This window comes from Serinus canaria, chromosome 2 (genome assembly GCF_022539315.1).
Source record: "Serinus canaria isolate serCan28SL12 chromosome 2, serCan2020, whole genome shotgun sequence".
In the NCBI taxonomy this organism is placed as follows: domain Eukaryota; kingdom Metazoa; phylum Chordata; class Aves; order Passeriformes; family Fringillidae; genus Serinus; species Serinus canaria.
The window spans coordinates 18133250-18160553 of NC_066315.1; the positions used below are offsets into that span (position 1 = coordinate 18133250).

Genomic DNA, 27304 nt, shown 5'->3' on the forward strand with positions numbered 1-27304 from the left:
CTGAAGCCTCTATTCCTATTTTCTAATGACAAGTATCTTGTTAAAACTGTAGCAAAACCAAAACTCAACAAACCTCATAGTCTGGATGCAATAAAAGCTTAAACTCTTTGGGTTAGCAGAGACTGTAATACCTGACTCTCTTTTAGCAATTCACAGAGATCTTCTAATGTCTATCATTGAACTCATCTGACAAAGTTACACAGATCTCAGTTCTAAAACTGTAGTATACCTAATTTAAAATATTACAGGAGCATTGGAAATAAACTATCTGTTCATGATGCCTGAGACTTTCAGTTACAATATTTGCAGTCTTTGTAAAGAATTTCTGGCATTTCCACTATTACATGGAAGGCTTAAAATTCAACAATAGAAAACCTTTTTGCTCCTGAAAGATCCCGTGGTTCTTCCTTGGAAGCACCAGCTGAGAAAGGATAAAAGAGCTGTGCCAAGTCAGTCTCTACACACAGTACTTTGGATTGTGAACTTGAGCTTTCACTTCTGGATAACTCTTTTCTGGACAACTGTGAACATATCTCAAAGGGCAGCCATCTGCCTTGCTACAAGCTCAAGCTTTTATGATGATTTAGGGTGCAGAAATTTATGCTTTTAGCCTTCTCTCTTTAAATTACATCTCTAAGAAAATACACATATATGACTATGTTACAATAAAATTCCTAAATTTGTATGTAAAATGTTAAGGTTACTTGTGGAACCCTATGTTAACCACATGACAGTCCAAGTGGCCAACATGCCATAGTCAGTGCACAGGTTAAATTCACAGCAGGGCAGAATTAAGCTTGCAAGGTCAGTCATAACCCTGAAATTTCCTTACAGAAAAATTTCCTTAGTTCAAATACACAACTTCACACTTTAAATAAACAAATAAACAACATCACTTACTTTAACTTAAGTAAGTTAAAATATACACCTTAATAATTTAATTTAGAAATCTACTACAAAGAAAATGTGCATACAAAAGCAAAAGCATATTTCAGCAAATACATTTGCCTGAAATATTTACTTATATGTAGAATAACCCTTGCCACTTTTAATTCATAAAAAGCATAATTTATCTCAGTACATATCACTGAATGACATTGCAAGGATACACACTCAAGAGTAACCATGGTACTTGTGCCTCTACACAAAAGAAAGTTTTCTCTCCTGAGCTTAGGAGTCTCCATCCAGGAAGAAAAGGTTTTCACCTGATCCCACAGAAATCCATCATGGGAAGTTACAGGTGACAACAAACATGCTCTAAGTGAAATGCCAGCCATCCACAGCTAAGATAAACAGTGATCATACTGCAAGGCTTTGAAAGTAGGGTTGTACAAACAGGCCAAAACATTCTGCAGTATCTACAAGGAGCAAAATTTCTATGTAGTTCTCATCATCCCAGATCAGAAGTGTTCTGTGTTCTGCCTGAAACTATTTTGGACCTACTTAGGTTTCCACGCACTTTAGGATGTGGTGACATGAGATCTGTGTTAGATAGAGATAAATGTTCTATATTGGTCTTTGTCTTGAATATAACCCCAAAGTTAAAAACAACAACAACAACACAACAACAACAACAACAAAACAAACAACAAAAAAAAACATCCAGGAGAATGCATAACAATTTATTCTTTTTTGTGCAAGTCTAATGGGAAGAAAACAGACAGTGTCTGAGCCTACAGAAGGGCTTTCCCATGCAGCCACACCTTCCTAATCTAAGAGAAAAATACAACAGCTGGCTGTATGAAAGGTTTTTGACTGCCAGCAGGGCACAGACCCATGTCTGTGGCTTGTGTATCAGTCATCTAAATGTGATGTTAAAGTCTTAATGGGAACCCATTTCTGAGTGACATCCCAGGCACAGGACTTAGCTTTTCTGCCAAGGAAGAAATTTGTCATAAAACATTTTGTAGTTTTCAGTGGAAGTCAAGATGCAACTTGCAGGGAAAATCTTATGAGCTCTCAGGTAATGGGTAATGACTTTGTTGTCTTTCGGTTTTTGTTTGCTTTTTTTTTTTTAATACAGTTCCTCCCACAATATGTATATAGCGTAAGAGAAAGGAAAAAGAAGAACCTGTTGGTGGCCTGAAATAACTGTATTTTACAGAGTGTAGACATGGATGCTAACATAAAAATGTAACAGCACAACCCAAAAAACTCAAAAACATCCCTTTACCTTGCAGCACATTAGCTCAAAAATAAAATTCTGTCACTAGGGGTCAGTATTAAAACATATTACTGCTACACAATACAGTCAGCATTCTATTGTTGATTTCTTCCTTCAGAAAAATGAACTTATGTCATAAAGAACTAAAACCACTAAAAAAGACAAAACCAAGGGTGGACCATCACCTTTTTATGCTACTAAATTTTGTTCCTGTTCTCATAAATTAACACACATATTCATGCAAATGTATTATCTTACATAATATTGACACTTTAATATTTAGGTGAATTAGGTTATATTTACAGTCTTGAAAGATAAAAGCTATTACTAAGTTTCCCATTTTCTAACAGAGAAGATTACTACCTAGTGATATTACTACCTAATGGTAGCAATCCCTACTTCCTAATAATAACAATATTTGGAATGTAAAAAAACCTGGAAGTTCCTCAAATTTTTTCCTTGACAGCCATGCTCATCTTATAAACAATAAAAAAATCTATTGGGTTCAACTGAAAATCTCACTTGAAAAAGGTGAAACACTCTCACTACAAGTAAAACAGATTAAGGATGTATTTTGAGTCACTAGACCAGTATATGAATTTCAGTTTAAATAGAAATAACACCCACTGAAGTCAAGGGAACAACTCAACTTTCTCCTCACTGGGCACTGTCCATAACCAATGAGTTCCCAACCTCTGCTCTTATCCCAAACTGCTCTCAAATCTTGACAATCTTGATACAGAAAAGAAAGCATACATTCAGATGCTGCACTAATGCCTGGAACTGCCTATATGGATATAACCTTTGTGAATTCAAATAGGTTCTCTGATTCCTGTGAATTTAAGCATTATAAAATTAAATAACATCAAGCTTGCTGACTTTGTAAATTTTGGGAGGATACTTTACTATCTTGAATCCAGATATAAAACAGAATTTTTTCACCTGACACTTATTATAAATACCAGGAGAAATATTTTGTTATAAGTCTGTCATGTACCACAACTTTCTGCAGTCCTTGGTACAGATGAAGAAAAACCATCCTTTTACTTCCTCCCCCGTATCAAATTCTAACTGAATGCTATAAATTTTGATGTTAAAATAAAAAATTGAGGACAAATATTATTGAGGCTTAAAATTAGTTTTCATGTCCAGCACAAAGTTCTAAATTTCAGAGCATATGTTTTCCTTTAGTGGCAAATCCATTAGGTGCCCAGAATTCAGACACTGCCAGATTTATGAAGGCAGCTATTAGAAATGGCATTTGTGCTACGACAATACTGAAGGAAAGAGCTGGTCAAATTCATGTCTGACTAACTGGTATACGTGAGAGCTTATTTCTATGTGCTACTTCTCATATCATATTTATATTTAACATGATTATCTAATCCCAAATACATGAAAAGCGAAAATAATTGATTATACTTTAAATGAGAAAAAATAGGCAGAGGCTGAGGTAAGCCATTTGTTCCAGGATTAGATGTGTGGCACAGAATCACTTATTTTCCTGCCCAACAGATGACGCTGCTGTTTCTTTGTTCGTGTGCAATTGTTCCATTTGTGCATCACATCCGTTACTGGAGTGACTGCACCCACACTGCCCGGTGCCTGGACACAGCAAAACCAGAGAGCTTCAGGATTCTTTAAATGGCATTCTGCTGCCCAAACAACTGTTTTCAATAAAGCAAGTTATTCCTCTGGATTAAAAAAATGTGATAGAAAAGATGGATGCAAATACCCAACTGAGCATAATTCTCCTTCTTTCCAGAAGACGACCACAGGAACAAATTCTGACATATATATATCAAGGATGACCTCAGAGCTATGCACACATAGTAACATAAGACATTAGAATAAGCACATGAGATTTTAAACTACAATGTACTTTGCAATTTTATTTTTACTGAGCCTAATTATTAACAAGGATTTATCATCAATATTGATCAGCAGTAAAACTCTGTCCTTATGGTAAAATTCTTTAAAAGCATATTCTGAGGATGTCAGTCTGTAAACTAAGGAGGCATTTGACCACCATATTTTTTCCTATGTGCTATTGAAGTGGGACACAACATCAGCTCTGCAGCAAAAACTTAAATGCTGCAACATTTTCGAAGTTATTTATATTAACTGTTATGTTTTCTGGTAGAGATCCTATTTAAAATCCATGTTCTCCAGTAAACCTGAAAACTCAAACCACTTGTATGGGACTCATGTCCTCTTCTGCTCCAGATTTTTTGTTAAGACACACCGGGAAGCAGAGTAATTCAATAATTTATTTATTTTTGCGAAATCCTGGTTGCTTGAGGACTTGTGTCAAATGACAAGCTGGTCTCTGCCCCGTTCATCGTGAACAGGTGTTCTAATTACCAAACCTCCACCGTATTTGACACCGTTATTAGCTGTCTCAGTGGAGGAACAAAGGATTGATTGGGTAGGGGTATAAAACTAGCCTTTCATTGCTGTGGGGAAGCACCTAAAGGTCAAGGTTAATATACATTAGTGGGGGGTAGTATTGCCCATTGCCTATGCTGTTCTTGTGCTATTAATCAATTAAAGACTTTATCATTATGAGCTACCTATGGTGGGAGTTTTAATTACATGATTGCTTTAAATTATATATATTTTTCTGTATTATATGAAAAGCTGGGAGCACTTTTTGATACTCCTAACAAGAACAACAGATCTCCAGCAAAAATAGAAATGTCTTGTATTCATTTTATGTCCTCAAACATATACCTCAAATGAAATTAAAGGGCAAGGTACGCATTCTTCAATCAACATAATACAGAAAAATGTTTATGAAATGAAATGCAGCAGAATGCACACATATGAGTTCAACAAGGTTGAATATTTGACTGGCCAGTAAAAAGTGAAAGCACTTACAGCAAATAGTCTTCCCCATCACTGGACCCATTTTGTTCTTGCTACATAAGGTCCACCTGCTGCTACTACCTTTCTGATTTTATATTCTTGAAGGGTTTATAACAAGAATCGAATACATTAATGATAAAAGGGCACTAGTCTCATCAGTTTCTTTTGAGATCAGAATATTGTCAACATAATCACACAGCGAAGTCACATTATTATAAAAGTGCATCAGCATCTCCATTATTTATACACTTATTTTCAGTGGTCTACAGGACATTTAAATGAAACATTCTAGTATGAAATATGATTATGGTAACTCAATATGGAATGAATTTTCTCCAAACTATTTTTTTTCCTATTATGTGAATGTAAAATAAATATGGGCCTGATAGTCAGTCAGTGAGCTGGAACTATACCAATTTGTATCAGCTAAGAGTTCAACACTATATATTCATTTATAGATCCTAGTCACACTCAGACCCTTCTGTGACTTATTAATGGTTTTGATTTAGAAATGAAGCTTTGAAGTAATTATATAGTCACATGGAATTCATCCAATATACATATTTAATGTAAATTATTGCTTCCTGATTTTCACAGAAGACCTCTGATTAGATTATCTGGTGCTTCCATATTGTACTTGAAGCTGGATTGCAAGGAGAGGGAAGTATATGTAAGCCACCTTTACAATTTCCTGACTCTGCCCAGCAAGAAACAAATACGGACTTCATTATAATGCAGAGGAACAGACAGCTATTTTCCTGCCTGAGGTCTCAGAGAATTGTTCCAGCAGTTGTGCTTAACAATGTCCTGACTATCTCCTTAGCAAAAAAATGGAATGAGTTGGCATAAGCTGCTATACCAACTCAAAACTCTCCAGAGATCCCCCTTTCACAATGTGAAACCTCAAAGGGCTGCGCTACGAAAACCAGCTGTAGCAGAGCTGAAAGTTTGACCTCTGGACTCCAGCACTGTGCTCGTTTTATGTGTGTGTGACTCCCACTGACACCAACTGAAGAGTCCAGCACATGAGGAGTGCAGAATATCAGACAAAAAAAAAAATGTACTATGTGAATCTGAGAACAGAGTATTATTCTCGTGTCAAATTATTACTCCATCTGGTAACATTAAGTGAATATGAGTGACTATCAGAGCTGAATCAATAAATTGAAACAATTTGTTTTGCAATTTACTTTACTTTTTCACTTCAAAGAATGCCTGTGACTCTATTATAACTTCTTTAAGTATATTCCAAGAAACTTTGAAGGATTTTTTTGTTTGTTTGTAAATTACATGTGATTGCTCATGTACACCACACTGCTCTGTTACTCTTCTCTGCACAGGACTTCTAATAGAGCTGGGATAAAAGAATGCTGCAGCTGACAGTAGAATTTAGTTTATATAATTGTTTTGGAACATATAGTGAGCCAACCATTGTTACCTTTGTTAGTAATTTTGGATTCTGAAGGTACACTTCTTTTCTTTCAGAGAATACATTACAAGCATTCTCTATTACTTGGGAAATAATTAAAAAAAGGAAGAGCAAAACAATGCCAATATTCAGGAGATCTATCTCCCTCAAAGAATGGATTTAGATCAGTCAAAAACATTGTATGAACCATACAGTTTTAAAACATATCAAAGATTTTGGATTTTAAAAATACTTCATATCAAATGCTTTAGACTATAAGGCATATTTTGCTCATATGTTCTCTTCAAAACGTGATTTACAGCTCTGCTTACATTAAGTCTGTTTCATACCTTTCCTTGATCATGCTAACGTTAGTAGAGATGGTACAACTCTTGTAACACTGATGAGAACCTAGCTATTCCAGGTGACTCATAAGCACCAAAAAGTGCCTTACAGTCAAATTCAAACAAACCTGCCTTGTAGCATAAGAACAAGATAAGGCATTCTTTAAAAATCAAAATAATTACACTTCAGATAAGTGTTTAAAATAATAATTTATTATTGCACTCACCTTGCATTTCTAAGATTGGCTGTTGTCAAATTAGCTAATGCTGTCACTACAGCTTCTTTTAGCTCTTCATTATTATTGCTTAGCAACTTTACTAGCTGAGGAATCCCTTTGAAAGAAATAATTATATATATGAACATTTAAATAAGCCATGGCAATCTGCAAAATTGTAATATTCTCCTTATAAACAGAAAAAACACAAATTCACATTTCATCCTTTCCCACCATACTTACCCTGGAGTCCAAGGACACATTTACTGTCTATATTCTCACACATGGCAGAAATGGCTTGGGAAGCAGCAACTTCAACTCCATCATTGTTAGTTTCCAAAAGGATTAGGAGAAATTTCTCAACCTGTTCCCAATGTAAGATTTTTCGTATTTCAGCTATAAATGAGAAATAATAATAGCATTAATCTTCATTTGTTTTCCAAATCAGTGAAAGGACATTAATTTGATTTCATTTAGTTGTTGGAAATATTTTGGTAACAGAGGCACCAGCCACTAAGAAATATGCACAAAGGACCTGAGCCAAATCTCATCACAGAACATCCTGAGTTGGAAGGGATGCGCAAGGATCATCCAAAATCCAGCTTCTGGATTAGGCTTCATTAAACTCTGAACCAAGCCCAAATAATGACTATTAAACACAGTACAAACATACACAGCCCAACAGAATGAAAAGTTTGTTCTCTGCAAGACTTTAAAACCACAGAGTGCACACAGGCTTGATGGAAACAGCTTTTCCAATGCAACAGATCATACTTATTCAGGATCATGCTGAACTTCAGTTTATGCTAACCAAGTCCAAATGCATAAAACTGGAAAACATTCCAGTAAATGTACAATAGAACTTGGTGAAATACCACTCAATGTATTAAAATAGACAAAAAGAGGCAAGGAGCATCACAAAAAAAAATTTCTGCCCACTTTGCAGAGAATTTGGATTTTGTAGTTTAGCACAGTGTTCACTGCTGACCTACACTGCACTGACCGGCAGCAGCTGCAGAAGCAGAGATGCTCCTTCCTCTGCACAAGTAACAGCACACAGCACCCACATCTACTGACATCTGTATGTAGATACCAATAAACTGATAAACTCCCTCATCTCAAAACTGATGAGATCAGAAATGCAGGTGTTTCTTAGAAAGATCCCTGAAAGAAACTTTCTCATGCAGAAAGGCACTGCAGAGCACAGAAACTCTTCAAGGAGAGTCAATAAACATTTAACCATATGCATAAAACCAGACCAATTACATGCTGGAAGTTATATCGACATAGTAGAATTTGGAATGTATTAAAGAATTTCAGGAACTGAGAAGTCAGTGGGACTTCAAAATATTCAGAAATTTTACCAATGCATGCTACAATTCTGAGGGATCACTCCCTTCTTTGGATTGCTGTCCCCCAAAAAAAATTAAAGGGAAAAAATATTTTAAGTATTATTTTAGATAAATCTGAATCTGTAGTGAATAAAAGTAAACAAATACAAGTCCACAAAGTCAATGAAAAGCAAGTTTGATCAGAAATGTAATTAGAGCAGAAATGACTCAAAGCATGAAGATGAGACAGGTCCAGGCAATTTCTCCTCTTCAGCTCAGTTTTAAACTCCTTTAGAACCCTCAGACACACAAATGAAATCTCAGAACAAAGACGAAAATATAAAAGAGAGAGGATTTTAAGTGTCAGCAGAACTTTGACCACAACCTTGATGCATATGAGCCAGCTCTCAAGAGAAGGCCTCAGTTGGGATGAGAGACTGTTTTGACAAGTTGTCAAGTGTGTCACTGGCCTGTTGCTTGCTAAGGCAGTCCATAATCCCTAATAATGATCTCTAGAAGTTCTTCATGCCTCGGTAACTTTTTTATTGTACAGCAAGTTACTTATTTGTTTACAGATTTTCTTTAAAATTATTCTTGCTTTTAAAAGCAGCTATGATGATGGGTAAGCATTTATTTTAAAGATAATTTATGCCTATATTAAATAATAATATGAAAATAATTTGAATGAGTGAAAATAGTAATTAAAATATTTTAAACAGAAAAATAATTTTACAATAATAAAGTCATCTTGAAATCAAACTTAGGATAAAGAGTATGGTTGTATATTTAGGCAGTTAGATCAATGAAAATTATTAATATTTCAATATCCAAGTGCCAATTCTACCTAAGGGATGAACATTTTGTTCTGATCCTCTCTCTGTATGAGTTGTTTCCTTTGTGTCCTTTACTACAGACTAGAAAGATTGCACAATTGAAAAGCATGGTTTATACTGAAGTACTTTGTATGTCAGTGCCAACACCAATTTTACAGTGATTAATTTCTTGACCCCTAAGTGATTTGAATACACTGATTTAACATGAAGGAAAATAAGGCACACACAACTAAAAGAGTTTGGAGTATCTACCATTCTGTCCAGATTTTAACGCATTGACCTCATGGTGAGACAACCTTAATTTTTCAATATATTTTCCTATTTCCCCCTCTTACCCCAAAATCACGATCTGAGTTCTACTAATTACTTTTCAGGTCACTGTCATCACCTTGTAATTATTTATACCAATTTCAAATGAAAAAAGTTAATGTTAAATAGTATCATGACCTCCCACTGATCTTGAGTTCACTCAGATAAACAAAGATCTGTATTATGAAATGCCCTTGTTAATCAGGCCACAGAGCATCTTTGGTGTGCTTCCCTTTCAGCATGAGATGCACTGAGATACACAAAGAATGTGGAGAGCTTCAAATCAGAAGTTTGGCAGAGCAAGAGTGATCATCACTTTTTCCATATACTCCACAGCATTTTGTTGTTGCTGATGTGTCTGGCATTTTCAGGGGAAAATCAGGCTGTCCTTAATCAACAGTACAGATAATCCATTCACAGACATTCAATAATTTATAGCATTAGATTACAATTTAGTATTCTGAAATGACTGCATTATTTGGTGGGCAAGGCAGGAATCACAGTACAACTCACCAGGGTAATTCTCAGCAAACAAAAAAAAATCAATATCTTAATATAATAAATTCAAAATTACGTTACAGAACAACAAAAATTCAGGGACAAACACATAATGATTATGTATAGAAATATGATCCATTTTAATGTACTTAAACAGAGAAGCATCCTAAAGATGGTATTTAAAGTTGAATATCATCTTTATACCATGTAATTTATTCTGATACTGAGAATAACTCTTAAGGGATATATATATCTTATAACAACAACACCAAGTTACAAGAGTCCCTTTCCAAAGGGTTGAAAGAGACATAAACAAAACTGCTTGCTATGATCACATCTATCAGGGGAAAAAAAACCCAATCCAAAACCAAATTCCATCTGTCAACAATAATAATTTCAAAACCTGATACTGCTGTATACTCAGCTGCCAGAATTAAAAAAAACAAAACAAAACAAAACAAAACAGCTAGATACATGTTCTGTCACGGTAGAAGTAGGTTTTTCATTCCAATGAAGAGCAGTATTTTTATACCCAAGTAGACAGGAAATGTTGGTAAATTGCAACCATGATTATCAAACCTGAAGAATGGGGGTATAGCTATTGCAAATTTAATGAAAAAGTCACTACAGAACTGAGAGCTGTGTTGTATTATACTGGATTCACATCAAGGCAAGTGCTAGTACTGTATGTTAGTATTGCATTTTGGATAGGCTGTTTAGTATGCTTACAACCACAATCCAATCACAAACCAAGAACTGAAAATATTCTGTTTTCTTTTTGCACTTGGGTTGTTTCTTATAATGGCCTTTTCTTTTCATTGCAAGGCTGACTTTAGACCAGTACACTAGGTAACTGAAAAATTGTCAGTGCTTTTGGGGAGTACACTGAGCAGCAAGTTTACTGGACTGTGTTTTCCACTGCATCAGGACAAGAAGTTTCCTGTTGTCTATCTGGGTGTCACCAAAATTCCACAGCGCAAATATTTTAAATCTCCTTTTGATGTATTTTCCCAGCTTGCTGCATCCATACTAACTGTCATAGGCTGAAGAAGAGAGCAAACCTTTATAATGAAACCTCATTGACTCCATTTGTAAAGAGGCATGACAAGAAGATGCATCTTCACTGACGGTAACATCCCATGATATAAGATCACAGGCAGTACTGTAATATATTATGTGTGGTTCTTGCAACCGTGCTTTAAAAATGTGCTCAGACATGCTTCTACTAACAGCTGCTAAAATATTAGGCCACAAAAACTGAAAAAAAAGTGTGAAAGAGGAAAAGGAGGCTATGCTTATTTGAAAATAAATATGATAAAGGAGGAAGATGCAGTAGAAAGCAGTGGGAGCAAATATAAATCTGCTTAGCATACGACTTACAAGCCTGTCACAGGACTATAAAAATGATACTGACAGTCCTAAGTAGCGTAATAAAATAACAACACAGGAAAATACACAAAGAAAATACTGACATAAGAAGGTCCCTTCCTGTCTTTGATACCTGAACATTAATGAAAACAATTTTCAGTGACTTGCCAAGCTTCTAACAGATAATGACAAAAGCAAAGAAAAACCCACAGAATACTCGGACACTCCTTCTGTGTATTATTTTCAATCCAAATAATTACAAATATTCAGGACATCAAACTAAGCAAGGTGAGAAAAGAATCATAAAGATAGCATGGGGAGAGATGAAAGGAGGTCTGAAATATGGCAGAAAGGAGAGATTATTTTACCCATGTATTTAATTAAATGACCTATTTTTAAAATGCACATAAAGCCATGATTCAACCACAAGGTGCCAGAATTATGAATGAAATATTTAAATTATACTGTCATAAAAATCCCTTGACAGAAATAAAATCTATAGTCAGAAGTCTGTCATTAATTGCATTGCATTTTGTTATACAACACTACTTGGCACATGTTGCAACTCAGTAGCCAATGTACAGAAGAAATTTCAAATGTAATTTGATTAAAAGAGCATCCTTGTGGGCATAAATGATGAGCATGTTCTGCCTAATTCAGAATTCCCCACTGAATTAAAGAAAAGTATATAAAAAAGAACTATAGGATGAATAATTATAAAAAGATTACAATGAAACTATTTAACTCCCCTGGGAATATTAATCTGCAAGCCATTTGAAAGGTTTCCTTTCATGCCTCTGTTAAAGGAATTTGTATTTGAAATTGCCTGACATTTAGAAGAGCAGTTGAATGCAAAAGGAAGTCAGCTTGCAATGAAGTCTTAACAGATAGAGGCAGAAGCAGTGCCAGCAAAGGTGGCTTAAGATGGCAGTCAGCTGGCATCACTAAACAAAAGACAAGGATCATATTTTCAGAGCTCCATTTTCCTTTGATGAAGCATTTTACAAGAACATATTAAAATAAAATAATAAAAAAATTGAAAATAAACTGAGGCAAAAAATGCTAGGAGATTATATCTATATATAATCTCCTAGCATCCAATTGCTGCTCTGATTGGCAAGACTCATCACTGTAATTAATTCTTGCCAGTGCTTTCCTCAACACAAGTACTACCCTCAATCAGAGAAGATGGCCTCATTCTGGACAAAAATTTACTTCATAAACAATTTCTTGTCCATGGATTATTGAAAAGTCACATACGGTCATAAGCTGCCTTGGTAATTGCCTTTGCTGCATTCTTCTGAATATCAGGAACAGTAGAGACTTCTAAAAATGAAATTAGTTTTTTAAGGCCTCCTGTCAGCTGAATCTGTTGCAGAGAATGCACATCTTCTAGGCAATTTCCCAACACAGCAAGAGCTTCGATATGAAGATCACTGAGTTCCTAAGAAAAAATTTAAAAAGCAAAAAAAAACAATCTTGAAATGAGGACTAAAATATCTTAGGCTTTTAAGTTCGTAGGATAATTGTTGCAACTTTCTTTTGGACAGTTTATTCATACTGCAAAGTACATATTTACAAATACGTATTTTCATATCATTTATTTGATGATGACTTAGGATTCAACACAATTTATTAAAAATAGTAAAACCCCCAGAAGTTTTTAATTTACATCAAAGTAGGCTAGATAGGTACTGACAATGGGCTTGTGATCTTAAAAAACTTCACTAATATCTCTGTGCATTATATTTCCCATTGTGACACCTGAACCTGCTTAGATACAATTTAAACCATTATATAAAGTAAACTCAATTCAAAAATTGAATAATAAACACTTTGGGAAATGTCATTGCTTCTTTTCTTAGTAAGCTAGATATCCTAGCTTATCCTATTTCTGTCAAAGTTCCCTCCAAGTAAGTAACTCTTTGTTCTTATATTTCTCTTCCATAAAATAAGTCTTATTTCTCATTAGTCATACAAACATCAGCACCAAGAATAAAAAGACTTTTAAGGCAAATAAACCGTACATTGTTTTCCAGTATATTCAGAAGGCAATCTAATCCCTTATTTTCTTCCAGTAATATCCTGGTTTCCCTGTCTTTGCTAATTACTTCTAAGGTTTGAAGGGCCAATGACTGAATGACCGGATATTCAGATTCCAGTAGTCCCAACAAGGGTGGAATTACATTCAGTTCCCGAACTGCAGCACGGTTTTGAAAATCCTGCATTAAAATATTCCAACAAAGAATGTCAGTGACAGAGAAAATATCAATGCATCAATTTCTCACTTTGCAGAAAGAACAACAAAAATCTGATTTCAGACATTAAAAAAATGAGTCAATACTGCAGAGCTTCCAGTTCTGCAAACTTCTTTCTTTTAAGCTGAGAACCAAACTGAATATAATCAAGCCCCAAGAACCTGAAATTCTAGGGGTTTTTGCATGACTGAAGTAATCACCACAAAATCTAGTCCTGTATAAAAAAGCCTATTCACTCTTGATTTTACCATGTTTGCCTCAACATAAATGTTTCTTTGAGCAAAGTTTTTAAATTTAGTTCCACCATTTTTATTTACCTCAGTGGGAGGAAAACAGTTTTTTGCACTCTGCTGTGGTTGCCTGGTTATATCTTCTTTTGTTTTAGTAATTATAAAATGACAATTTAAAGTTTCAACTTTAAACAGTGAATGTGCAGCTTAATAAAAAGACAGTAGTTGATTATATTAAAAAAGAAAATAAATAAATAAATTACAATTTGCTTTTAAATAGCTGATTGCACATGTGCAGCATGCAATTATCCTTATCAATATAAGCAAGCACCAGGTGCAGTTATCCAGATATACCCTGCAACAAAGACAGCGAGATAGTAAAAAAGGAGAAAGAGTAAAATGTGATTCTGAATAGACATGCTCTGATGCCCCAAAAGAGATAGAGTTATAAACTGAATTCATTACTGAATTGATTCGCTTAAGCCATGGGAAAGAACTGCCATACAAATGCACCATTCTTTTGCTAAGCAGCATATGGATGACATTAGTGGAAGTAGCCAATAACTAATCTGTTCCTCCCAGTATGGAAAGTAGCTGTTGACAGCATTCACCTATCGTTAAAAAGATGTTCCAAATTGTGCTATGGACTTGCTGGTCAAAACAAGACACAATGCAATTGGTAGTTCTTTAATTTACAGGGTAATTCCAACCTTTTGGATAGACAGATTACAACTCTCATTACTAAGATTAACATTTTTCAACTAAGACAGAAGGCAAATTATTATTTAGTTTTAAAAATCTGAACCTCATACTGATTTTACTTTTACTGCAGTGCAGCACAGACAACTGCATTAAGTTCAACAGAATTAAAAAACAGCTCTATTCATAACTAATTTAGCATGTAGGAACTCAGGTGCAAGGACTCAATGTTTCAAAAACATTCATGAACACGGTGGAGTAAAGGAAGCAAATATTTTAAAATTACTAACCCCATAGAGAATGTCAGGGGTAGGGGTGCAAATGCTTTTCTGCCTCTGAAGTTTAACACAATAAACAAGAGCAAATTTTACCTGTACCAAAAGGTAGATACACTCAAGTGAATTCTTCGTAACATCAGGATCAGGGCTACCTAGCAGTCTGATAAGTGGTTCTAACCCACCTTGCTCAAATATTTTTACTTTAGTAGTATAGTCAACAGCCATATATGCTAAACAAAGAGTAGCAAACTCATGGATAACTACATCTTCTGTGGAGAGAAAAAAAAACCATTTTGATTAAGTTTTATTCAGCACAGAATATTTTCACTAATTCAGTAGTGAATTAATTTTAATTTAAAACATTATTTGAAATCAATAAACAATAGCTATTAACCATACCCAGTATGTCCATAAACATCTTGTTCCATCTGTACAACACAAAACACTACTCAGTGAGCTACAGAGCTACTCCTATAAAAGCATTTACACTAGGAAAAATCACATTACAGGGTAGATTTTATTAAATTGTCTGATAAAATGACAATCATAAATTATTTCTGACTGTACTTTTGCACAAGGAATGAATACTATAAGGTACCTTCTGGAGCCAGCTGTGATATAAGTGAATTTGTGACATCCAGTTCCCTCAATAACTTCCTCGCATCATCTACAATGAAGAAAATACAAATATCGATTTGTTTGTTTGGCAGTGTTGGCTGAGTAAAAAAACAGAATCTGCTCCAAGCAAAATGTACTTATGGTTATTCCCTGAGTGACAAAAAGACCCGACTGGGAAGGACACACAACTTAAGTTAGACCAAGATCACAATGGGCCCAGAAAAAAAAGCAGAGACTTTCAAGTTGCAGATGACATTCTATGACATTTGATACACATGAAGTTCCTTTATATTTCATTGAAACTTTATTCGAAATACTTGCATCTAGCAAGTACTGATTAAATATTGCATGATTTTAGCTGCCAAAGAAATCATACCCTGATAGTTAAAATTATTTGTGGTTAAAATTATCAAATTAAAAGCAATCCTTCTGTTATTTAGTTTTCAAGCCATCACTTTGCAATTTTATGCTGATGCCAGCCCACACAGCAAATGGAAAACATGAATTACACAGGTCTTACTGAAATCACAGTAAAGTCTTTCAGATTGCATTTCTAATGTTGTCAATGGCAAAGTAGCAAAACCTCAACCCTTGGATAGAAAAATCAAGTAATATTTTTTGGGACAGACTTCATGTGATTCTACAGGGCTGTGTTGTTATTATCAACACATTCAACATGTTGAAATGTGAGAAAAAAAAAGGTATGAGTTTAATTTACTTTTAAATAAGAAACCAATTAAGATGTGAATATAAATGGGAGATATTTGTTCATTTGTTTAAATCCATGTTTGTGCAGCACCACTGACAATATGCTAATGCTGAATTAAAAGTAATCTAAGAGGTCCAGTCAGCAAACAAGCAGGTAGCAGCTGATGAAAAGATTTAGAGTGTGGTTGGAATATCCTCATGGAAGACAACTGCGTAAGACTTTCACCAAATTAAGATCAGTTTAATTACATTAATCAGATATAGGTCTATAAAGCACTATAAAATAACAGCCACTGAAACTCAACCTTACATCACTTTACTCTGGACGATTAATATAGGATTTTTTCACATGAACAACTTCTTGTTTTGATGACCACACACTGAAAAATAGTAAAACCTCAAGACTCTTACTATTAGAAGCCATGATGCCAAATACCATGATGGCATTTCTGCGTACAAGTGGATCTTCATGTGAGAGAAGCTTATACAGATGTTCCAGTGCTCCAAGACCAAGAAGTGTCACTTTGTTTTCATCACCTGAAAAGGAACTGGGTTAAAAGCCCAAAAAAAAGGCAAGCAACCCCACAGTTCTAATGAATCAAGGTAAAATCACTATGAATCTTTTATTGAACAGTAGAACCAAAGAACAGAGGCCTGACAGTTCCTTTGAAGATCATCTGATTTACACCCCTAATAAATAGGTGTCAAATAGCTTCAAGGATTAATAGTATCTCAGATTAATTCACATTTTTCAAGCAAAGGATGCTTCGGTCTATTGGACACTCCACTCATTTGTTGGAGACAAATGGAAGTGGAAGTACCAAGGAAAGCTTCCTACTTAGCAAAGTACAGGTGAACACTATCAGGTGAATACTGTACACCTGATAAAATTCAGGTGAATATGCATTTTATTTTCTTCCTCTCTTGCCTCCCAATTGCATTTTCCTCAACATAACAGTTCAATGATTCTGTGAATCTTTACTATCCCTCAAGAGAAGCAACTACCAGGATTTGTATCCTTAATTTCTACTGAGATTTCTACCACCTGAGAATGAAGTGCTTTATAGCTGAATAGGTGCTGGACATGCAAAGAACAGAGGAGTTTAGTGTGATTACAAACTTCTGTTCCTGCTCACACAAAACACACACAAACCCCAAGAAACAAAATCCCAATACTGCTCCTATTCTCAGTTCCCACATCAGCTTTATAATTCATTTTCTAATGAACCATGCCTGCCCTTCCTGGCTACAAGTGAGAAATGTGAGAGGAAACTGGAGATCTATGCTCATTCTCAGGCCAAGACATGATTGAAATGAGGAGGTATTATTTATTGTGGGACTTTATTTACTAGCAACACTCCAAAAAAATAGATTAACTGCAATTAATTAACTGAAAACAACCCCTTCTCTTGTGCCACACCACAAACTTACAGTCTAGTCTTCTGGAAGATTACAGGAATATCTGCATTAATAATTTAAAGGATTGTTCTTTTAAACACAAAAGACATAACACATCTATCCTTCTGCAGTGTGACATATTTTGCTGTGGACAGGAGGGAAGGAGCCAGCAAGAGTTTATGGTTCATAGCTGTCTCCCAACAGTCCGCATTCTCTCTTCACATATTCAGAATTTGATCTCATGCCCGCAACTAAACTTGCCATATTAAGCAGAACCTAAATATCTTTCAGAACCCAGTGACCCCTAGCCAGCTGTCAAAGACTTCAGCTATTCTCACAATTTCATCAGTGCTGGTAATTTACATCAGTACAATAATCAGCACATAAATGCATAATTTTTAAAGAAAACATAAATTAAATGGAAATTAAAATTAAACCAGATTAATGAGAGCAAGAATACCCCCAGTGTATACAATTGTGAGTGACTAACATTGAATAACATGGAATAAGTAAGAGACAGCTTAGGAAATTTGCTACATAAATTTGAGCCTTTGTTACACAGTTGTTTGTCTCCTGAGCACCTTGAACATGATGTTTAGCTATAGATTATACAGGGACCTTTGGAAGATTTGGAATACTGGAGACTTGTTAGATTCCCAACTCATACAGAAATATGCTTAATAAAGGAGGCTAAGCAGCCTCCAATGAATCACCTGCACAGAAATACTGACAACAACTTCGTGTCAAAAGGCTAAGAGGCTCTTGTCATTTAAAACTGAAGATTAAAATTACTACACTGGTACAGACATTTCAAACTCCAGCATATAAAATTCTTTCTCAACTGTAGATCTGTTGCTTATAAAAACCTGTATCTATCTTATATTTAAAATGAGCTCTATTAAACAGTAAATATAAAATTCTCCAACAAAATTATAAAAGTTTCCTTCATGCAAACTACAAGACACCTTTTTTACTGCAACTACAGGTTAGATAGACATTTCAAACCCCCCCACCCCCCAAATGTCAACAGATGCCTTTGAGGAGAAAGTAAGATTTCAATGCTAGGGAATGAAACAATTGTGAACTACTATCAAAATCTAAGCAGTGCAAAACAAAGCTTATTGCAAAAATACCAACCTTTTGATGCAAATTTATATAGAGCATCACATGCTTTGGCCAAAACTTCATTTTCAGGAGAACTAAGCATTAGCACAACTGTTGCTGGTGTTTTGCTTTCAATCAATAAAGGATCAAACTAAAACAAAACAAAAAAAAAAAAAAAGGGGAAAAACAGTTTGATTTATACTGAGTCTTCCTGTGTGGTGCAGTAGACTCCCACATTTCATTCAAAATAAAATGAAATCTTGTTTGATATCTACACTGAATTAGAAATATTAATGAGTTGCTGTTTCCTTGGAAAAGTCCAATTTTTAAAATAACAGTTAGAGTCATTGTTGAAAAATTGAAAGAATTGACTTCTAAATAAATACAACCATGATTTCATCACATATGAAGATTTGGGGGAAACCTTCATGCTTCCCTGCAAATCTAGAAAGTTTTGAAGGTAACAAGCTATGTAGTTGTTATACATGTAAGAGCATTCTGAGACTTCAGAACCAGACATGAGAAGTTTTTTTTGAGCAGCTGTACAAAGAGCCTGTGGACTCAGCAGGTGTACAAGGAAGAGGATTTTGTTACTCTGTGGCAATATCACTTTGTGGCTGCTTAAAAAATAAAAGAACACTTCCTGTGCCTTTGTCAGCTCAGTTCACCAGCTCACCATGATCCTGTACTAGATGAAGTACTTCCAAGATATAATTCCTGCTCACCCAGCTAGAAATGATACAAAGGTTTCATTTCCATTTCTGAGCTCTCTCATGCAGAAAGAAATCTTCCAACAAATCAGACAGTTTTCACCCTCTTAATAGACTCCTTAGGACTAACATCACTTGAGCAAGGGAATCATCTAAAAAAGCCTTTTGTTTCCTAAGAAGACTCAAGGAATTCTGATAATTCTACTCATTAAAAAGTTTTAAGCTCCCTTGAATTTAAAGTAATTGGTTAGCATAGTTTCAATCCTCACCCTTCAGACCTATACAGTATCTGTGTTACATACAGAGTCAGCTGCATGGCAACTGCAGTCATGCAGTTTCTCAAAAACAATGTATTTATCTTTAAAATATAGCAGATTGTAAGATAGCAATACAAATTAATTTAAAATATTATTACAATATCTATACACATATATATTTACAAATGTCAGTAATTTGATTTACTTCATTAAAAAACTTCTAATAGCTACATCAGAGACACATGTATAATATTTATATTATATATATATATATAATATATATATATATAATGATGATGATCTAATATCAAAGTCAGAATTGCATTGCTCCATTTTCAACATTTCTCATGTTTACAAGTAATTGTATAAACCCCAACTCAATGAACATTCCTAGGATTTAATGACAGGTTGGCACATGAGCGCAGTAAAATTAGTCTAATCTCTACCCATTTGATTAGACATTACATTTGCTATTACTGCATGCAATATCCACTAGGCACTTTCCTATTAAAAGCACTTTTGTGCTTAAAATGCAGTAAAAACAGTCACTGAAATCAATGTATCTTTAAGAATCAGAGGGCTGAGCAACTGAGTGATTAAGGAATAATTTCTTTACCGTGTGGTGACTGAGCCCTGGAACAGGTTGCCCAGAGAGGCTGTGGAGTCTCCCTCACTGGAAATACCCAAAAACCACCTGGATACAATCCTGTGCAATGTGCTCTAGGATGACCCTGCTTGAGCAGGGAGGTTGGACAAGATGACTGCTGTGGTCCCTTCCAACCTGACCCATTCTGTGATTCTGTGATTTACTGGGAGGTAATGTTGTTCATCAAAACTATCATAGAACTGCTTAGGACTTCTCCTTATCATTATGTCTGCATAGCTAGTGTTCCACCATTTTTTTTTTTTTTAATCCAAGGCTTGCAGCTAAATCTTCATACATTATTGCAGGCTCTTCCTGTATTTTGCACATACAGGATATTATGTGCTAGAATAATATATTTGAAGTTACAAACAACCTTGAATTAAACACAGAAATTTAACAAATTTATAAACAACAACATTTCCATCATTTAGTTTGTATTAAGAAAATAGTAAGTTAAATGAAAAATAAAGTTATAACATGTCTTTGATCTTGACTTTTGTGTACACTTGACCTCAAAGCCATTAGCAACTGAAGAGCATTTGGTGTTTGGTTTTGGATAGGGATTTTTTTGGGGTTTTTTTGGTTTCTGTTAGGGGTTTTTATTTTGTTTTGGATAGGGATTTTTTTTTTGTTTGGGGGGGGGGCAATTTGTTTTTCGTGCTTTGGTTTTTTTTTTTTTTTACTTCCATCAACTTAATTTAGTTGAAATTGAATGTAATACAAAATATGTTTCCAGTCAGACCAAAGAGCCACCTAGTCCCACATTCTGCCTCTGACAGGGCCAAGTAATAAGTGTGGGCAAGCAGACTATTAAATCTTACTTATGTTCCCTCTCAGATACCAGCTCTGCAACCTAGAGAACTGGAGAGCCTAGGGATTTTATCTCTGTGTTCAAAAAGTCCAGGAAAAACTTTCTACATAATTTTTGAAGCCATCTGTGTTTTAACACCCTTAACATTCTGAGACACAAGTATCACAGTTAAAGATTCATAAAATAACTGTGCCTCTTCTGTGTTTTAAAAATACCCCCTGATAATTTTATTTATCCTCCACAGTTCCTTCACTATAAGAAAAGGTGAAATAAATTACATTCATTTGCTTTCCCTGTATATTCATAATTTTGTAAGTTTCTATGATATTCCTCTTCACAGTGATTCTTTCTGAAAACAAAGAAACCTACTTGTAGCAGGCTGAACTGTGAATGGAAAGGCTCCACACCTACTCCCTTTGATCTTTCCTAAAACAGAAACCATCCTGTCTGTTCTTGTTCTTTCTTAGTTCATTCTTTGTTCATTCTGCTGTCTTTCTGTAGTTCAGCTCTACCTTTTTGGGATGGGAACACCAGAACTGTTAATGGCACTCATGTGCATGTCAGGACATTTGCTAGTAACACAATGTCTTTTATTTCTGGAATTTGAAATTTTGTACTTATTCACTTTCTCCTACTTAAGAACTGGATGCCATTTTCATGAAAATATCCACATTCATTCTAATACACTGGATGACACAGCTGCAGAATAAAAACCCCATGACTGGCAACTCTCCCCATTACGAAATCTGAACAATAATTTGTTTTCTCACCTTTGCTTCCTATTTTATAAGCAGACATTATTGCTAGGAGAGTAATTTCTTTTTGCCCATTCATGTTTATGAGAGTGAAAAGCCTGGTCTGAAAACTTTTGGAAAAGCTAAGCAACTGTATCAATCAGAACACCATTATCCATTTGCTCACTTCCTCTACACAAGCACTATTGATTCTTCCCCATTACTATCATATTTATCTATGGGTTTGGTTTCGTTTTTTTCAAGAACTATTTCTATCAATTGACACAGCACAGAAGAAAAACATCATATTGCTGTATTTCCTCTTAAAAACAAAATTTTCTACCAGCCATTCTTCTAGTACCACATTTTCAGATGTTAGCTATTTTTCATTTAGCACAAGACCTTGGCAAACACTATTTATTCCTACTTGGGCAATTTTATCACATTTATTTTAGTGATTACCACATTGCTTTGTCTTTTGACACAAAAATAAGTAATTTCACTTTTCTTTCATGACTGCAATCATCTAATAGTGTTTTTAATAGCAAGAAGCTTCTTGCATCTAGGCAATATGAAAAAGTTTACTGCTGTTTTTTGTATCTTTGCTAGTTCTCTCCCAAAATATTTTGATGCGGGGTGACAGTGCTTTTACTTCTCATTTGGGAGTGGAAGCGGTTTTTTTTGTTTTCCCATTTGGATGCAAATCCCATTTTTGAAGGATGTATTTATCTGCTCATTATTCTATTATTTAATCATGCTGGTTTTTCTTATTTCTTAATCCCTTAAATTTGATTTAAGGTCAGTTTTAACCTTTCACCTCCCATAGAATCTTCAGAAGCACTACAGATATCTTCCCTACTCTTAGTCCCTTTTCCTTTACCTAGAAAAACAGATTTAGTAGATACCTGGATATGCTAATTATTTCACTTCTGTGTCTTATCTCCTGTACTAACAATAAATCCCAAGATATTGAAAGGAATCACAAGTAGTTGATTAGAAGGCACCTCCAAAGATGATCTGGTCCAACTGCTCTGCTCAGAGAAGGGTGAGCTAGAGCTCAGACCTAGTGCACAGTCTGATTTTGAGTAACCCCAAGGAGGGAAACTCCACAAGCTCTCTGGACAACCTATGCCACACTCCATCATTGTTAAAGTAAAAAAGGAATTTTTTTTTTTTAATGCTTAAATGGAAACCTCCTGCATTTCCATTTGTGCCTACTGTCTCTCATATTTTCACAGGGTGACAATGAGAAGAGCCTGGCCTGATTTCTTTACTTCTTCCCATCAGCAAGTTTTACACTGACAAGGCCCCTCCAAACCTTCTCTCAAGACCAAGCAGTCCCAACTGTCAGTCTCTCCTCCTAAGACAAATGCTCCAAGACTTTTCTCCAGTAAGGCCTTGTCTCTCTTGTACCAGAGAACGCAGAACAGGACACAGCGCTCCAGGTGTTGTCTCACCAATACTGAGCGAAACACAAGAGTTCCCCTCTCTCAGGTTGCTGGCAACACTCTGCCTAATGCCCAGGATTTTGTTAGCTTTCTTTGTCCCAAGTTCCCATTTCTGGTGCATGTCCACCAGAATCACCAGGTTCTTTCCTGTAAAGCTGCTTTCCAGCTGGTCTTCACACAGTCTGCACCGGATATTCTTCCCCCAGGTGCATGACTTAGCCATTTCCCTTTATTGAACTTAATTAAATTCCTAATTTCCTATTTCTCTATTGGAAAATGTTGAGGTCCCCCTGAATGGCTGCACAACCATCTGGTCTGTCAATCACTCCTCTTGATTTTGTATCTTCCGCAAAGCTGCTGGGTGTGCACTCTGTCCCATCATTCAGGTCACTAAGGAAGAGGTTGAACAGTATCTGCTCCAGGATCAGCCCCTGGAGCACAACACGCGTGCCTGACCTCCAACAGGATCTCATGCTGCTGATTACAACCTTCTGAGCCTGTCAGTTCAGCTACCTTTTGGTTCATTCACACTGTCTGTCTATCTCATCAGTACTTCACCAGTTTAACTATGAGGATGTTACAAGAGGCAGTATTGAAAGCTTCACTGAAGTCAAGTCAAATTAATATTTAGACATTAATCAAAAGAAGGTGATTATGTGGAGACAATTTCAGGAGCTGACTGTGCCAATTCATCATTCCATTTTTTTTCATCATCAGTCTTGTGAATGAAGCCTTTTTCAAAAATATTCAGGTATCTATAGCTTTCTTTAAGTGATAACACTTCAGTACTTTCTCTAGGGATAATCTAAGGCTCCCCTTTCAATGTCCATGACCTAGCTGATGATCAAATAATAGTATTGTCTAGACCAAACTTAATGTAGATATCATGTGAAAAGTTCCTATCAATCTATGTCAAAGCTAGCATATTTTATCTGCTTGAATTAGGTCATTCATATAGAGATAGAGGCTCAAAGCAATATTTTTCCTCTTGGAGACCAATTCTCAGAACAGAGAATACTAAAAGACAATTTAGGAAAGGCAGTGAAAACAGAGTCCTCAGGAATACTTTCTGAAACATATAAGCAGTGGCTAGGCTAAGAGATGTGTTTCCCACCTGTTCCTAGAAATCTATAAAAAATTAGTGGTCATCTGCAGTACCATATATTCTCAGAGCATTCCACATGCACAAAGGCCTTCTTTTATAAGCCCGTCTACATTATCTCAAAGCTTCTTTTCTTGGACTTGACATTTTCATAAACAGATTATCAATCACAAGATAATAGCTAATACATCTTTTATTTTGTCTGCATCTCATTTCCTGCCATCTGAAACACCCAGGTGAAATTTAAAGTTTTCAGATTTGATTTTACGCAATCATTATGAACAAAATTCTTACTATGGTAAGATTTTCTTCATTAATAGTTAAAATTATCTATTTTCATGTTTAATACTGTCCTGATATGCAACATTTCTCCTGCTACAGCTGTCAGAATAGACATGCTAGCCTGAAGTACAATAAGGGTAAAAACCAAGCCAAAAGCTGTACATGCCATCTGGAATTCACTCTTTCTAATTCATTCCTTTTGATAGTTTTACTGACTTTTTTCTGTGTATTCACAGGTTATTATAGTACCTAGCACACTGTACCACCATTTTCTCTACAAAATCTCATTGCATATTTTGGATATAGAAATTGTTGGGCTGTATCTACTGATTTTCTAGCTATTTACTGAAGAAGTCAACTTTAATCACTTCAGCTCATGTGTATGACTTAAATGTGTTGCCATGCCTTTCAAACCTTTTCTTTGGCTGCAAAGGTACTTAATCTTAATTTCTCAGGCCTATTTGAATTAGATTCCCCCCATGTAACTTTTTTGTGATTCCTGGTTTTCTGGGTTATTTTATACAGATAGAAGTTATGTTGAGGTTTTATGCAATTTACTTTCATAAGGACTTATTAATGATTGAAGGTTATGCATCACATTTGTAATATTCACCTTTCCACAGAACAGCTGGGTAAACCTGATGTCAACTGCTATGTCTCAGTGACATCATGACTATTGGATATTACTGTCTTAGTCAAAACTATATATGCTTATTTAATATTGAAACTGCTATGTAGTTTTTGCTAACTTTTCTGTGACCTTTAAAAAAGCCCTTGCAGTACAACTCTTTACACACAAATCCATTGGGTTTTTTAAAACAGTGTAAAGAACTTGGCATTTAGTGGGACTCATTGAGGGAGTGGGACTCCCTCTGTGGGACTCATTGAGGTACCCATTTTCATAAATTTGGTTGTTAATTGACACAGAGTTTATACTGTACTCTTTTCAACGTTTCTGTATTTCCTCTATTTCTTTCTGAAGAAAACAAATAAACTTTAAAAACAGTTATGTTTTGAACAATTCTCTTTTTGGGGGCCTCTTTATACCTTGTGAATTTATAGAAACTCCTGAAAAGTATGCTAATGTCAGACCCTTAACCTCCACCTTTTGAAAAAAAAACCTCTCACTATCACTATTATTCTATATTTGGCTTCAGCTCTTGTACTTTTCACTGTACTTCCAATGATAACAGAAAAACCTAAACTGCCTCTTAAGAGTGAATATATTTGTAAAACAGACAAGAGTATGTAGTGTTATTCAAAACATTTGTCAAATTTTGTATTCAGTAAAAAACCACAGATCCATCTAGGCTTTTAACTCTTTCATCCTTAAAGAAAGAGAATGTATTCACAGTTGAAAAGACAGGCAGATTTCAGGTTGCTCTTCTCCACTCTCCTTTGATTTTTATGAAGAGAAAGCTAACACTGTTCTTCAAATAAAAAGAAGCCTGGATTGTTTCATACATAACTGTTTGCAATGCCTGCCAAGGACAACAATCTCTACAAAGAACTACACATGCCCAGTCACTCTGGTTTGTATGCTGTCCAAGAAAAGCAGAAACAGAGACATCTTTAAAAGCCATTTTTAGAATAATGTGGGTAAACTAGGAGAATAAGGAACTATGTAAGGAGGGTAGAGCTGGGCCTGTAATTGTGTAATGTTTATTTTATAGCACATAGCAGTTTATAAACTTACCACATCCTTGGGTGGAGACTCTGTTTCCTTCTTTGCTTTTTTACCCATTCTAAAAACAAACAAACAAACAAAAATAAGAGCAGGCAAACAAACTCCCTTCTGTGTTTTAGGAACCAGTTTACCAGTGATTCAGGGAACCTTTTAAGACAGACTTTCTTATTCATTTGACCCACCAAATCAGTCTGAAAATTTCTTTGACATAGTAATTTCTATAGAGAAAGCAGTCCCTCTTTCTAACATTTGTACATATTTGGCAAAATACATCTGTCAACAACATAAATAGCTAAAGAGGTCTCAGACAGCACAGGCTCAGGTTGTAATGTGGTACAAATGCACAGAATATCCCTTTCTGTAAATTAGTTTTATCTGCATCTATGAAATATATATTAACTTGAAATTCCTTTTAGGGCATTTCCCCATCTTTGTCTATACATTCTATGTTGTCAAACATTCCATACAACAGAATGTACAAATAAGTTCTACCTGGAAAACATGATTCAAATACAATTTGAATTCTCTGTTCCTTTTTCACAGGAGATAAAAATCAGATCTGCAGGTATTAAGAAACAGTTCTGCAAAGTATAAATGTAATTGATTTTAAAGTTACATGTATTTACACAAAGACCAGCTTGTCTTATTAATTTTTCTTTTTCTTTTTGTATTAGCACGCGAACACATAACCAAGAAGACCTCCTCAGCTGCATCTAATAGCAGCTTCTGAAGCATATGGATGTACTACTTCACGTGGATCTAATTCCACGTAGCTTGCAAAACTTCAGCAGAGCCTTCCAGTTAAGGTACAGGCAAAAGTAAAGGGCAACCTGAGCCACTAGCACTACCATAGAACATAACCCAAGTTATGCCAGACTTAGGTTTGCTTTAACACTGTGTAAAAGTGAAATGTGCACCATTAGTACCCCTTGTTAATTCCTCGGTCAGTTCTCAAAGGGACACCACACATTCACCCTCAGCCAGAGTTTACTGAGA

The 27304-nt window shown here is 35.3% G+C and overlaps 1 protein-coding gene across 1 annotated transcript in view; it reads right to left on the minus strand.

Moving 5' to 3' along the window:
* The window catches only part of ARMC3 (armadillo repeat containing 3), a 51710-nt gene extending 25345 nt beyond the window's left edge, over positions 1-26365 (minus strand). Inside the window, 9 exon segments of the mRNA XM_050970956.1 lie at positions 7012-7117; positions 7243-7395; positions 12599-12782; positions 13366-13560; positions 14897-15072; positions 15402-15470; positions 16541-16666; positions 18665-18782; positions 26318-26365. Of these exon segments, the coding sequence (XP_050826913.1) occupies positions 7012-7117; positions 7243-7395; positions 12599-12782; positions 13366-13560; positions 14897-15072; positions 15402-15470; positions 16541-16666; positions 18665-18782; positions 26318-26365 (1175 nt within the window).
* Positions 26366-27304: the final 939 nt, after the last annotated feature.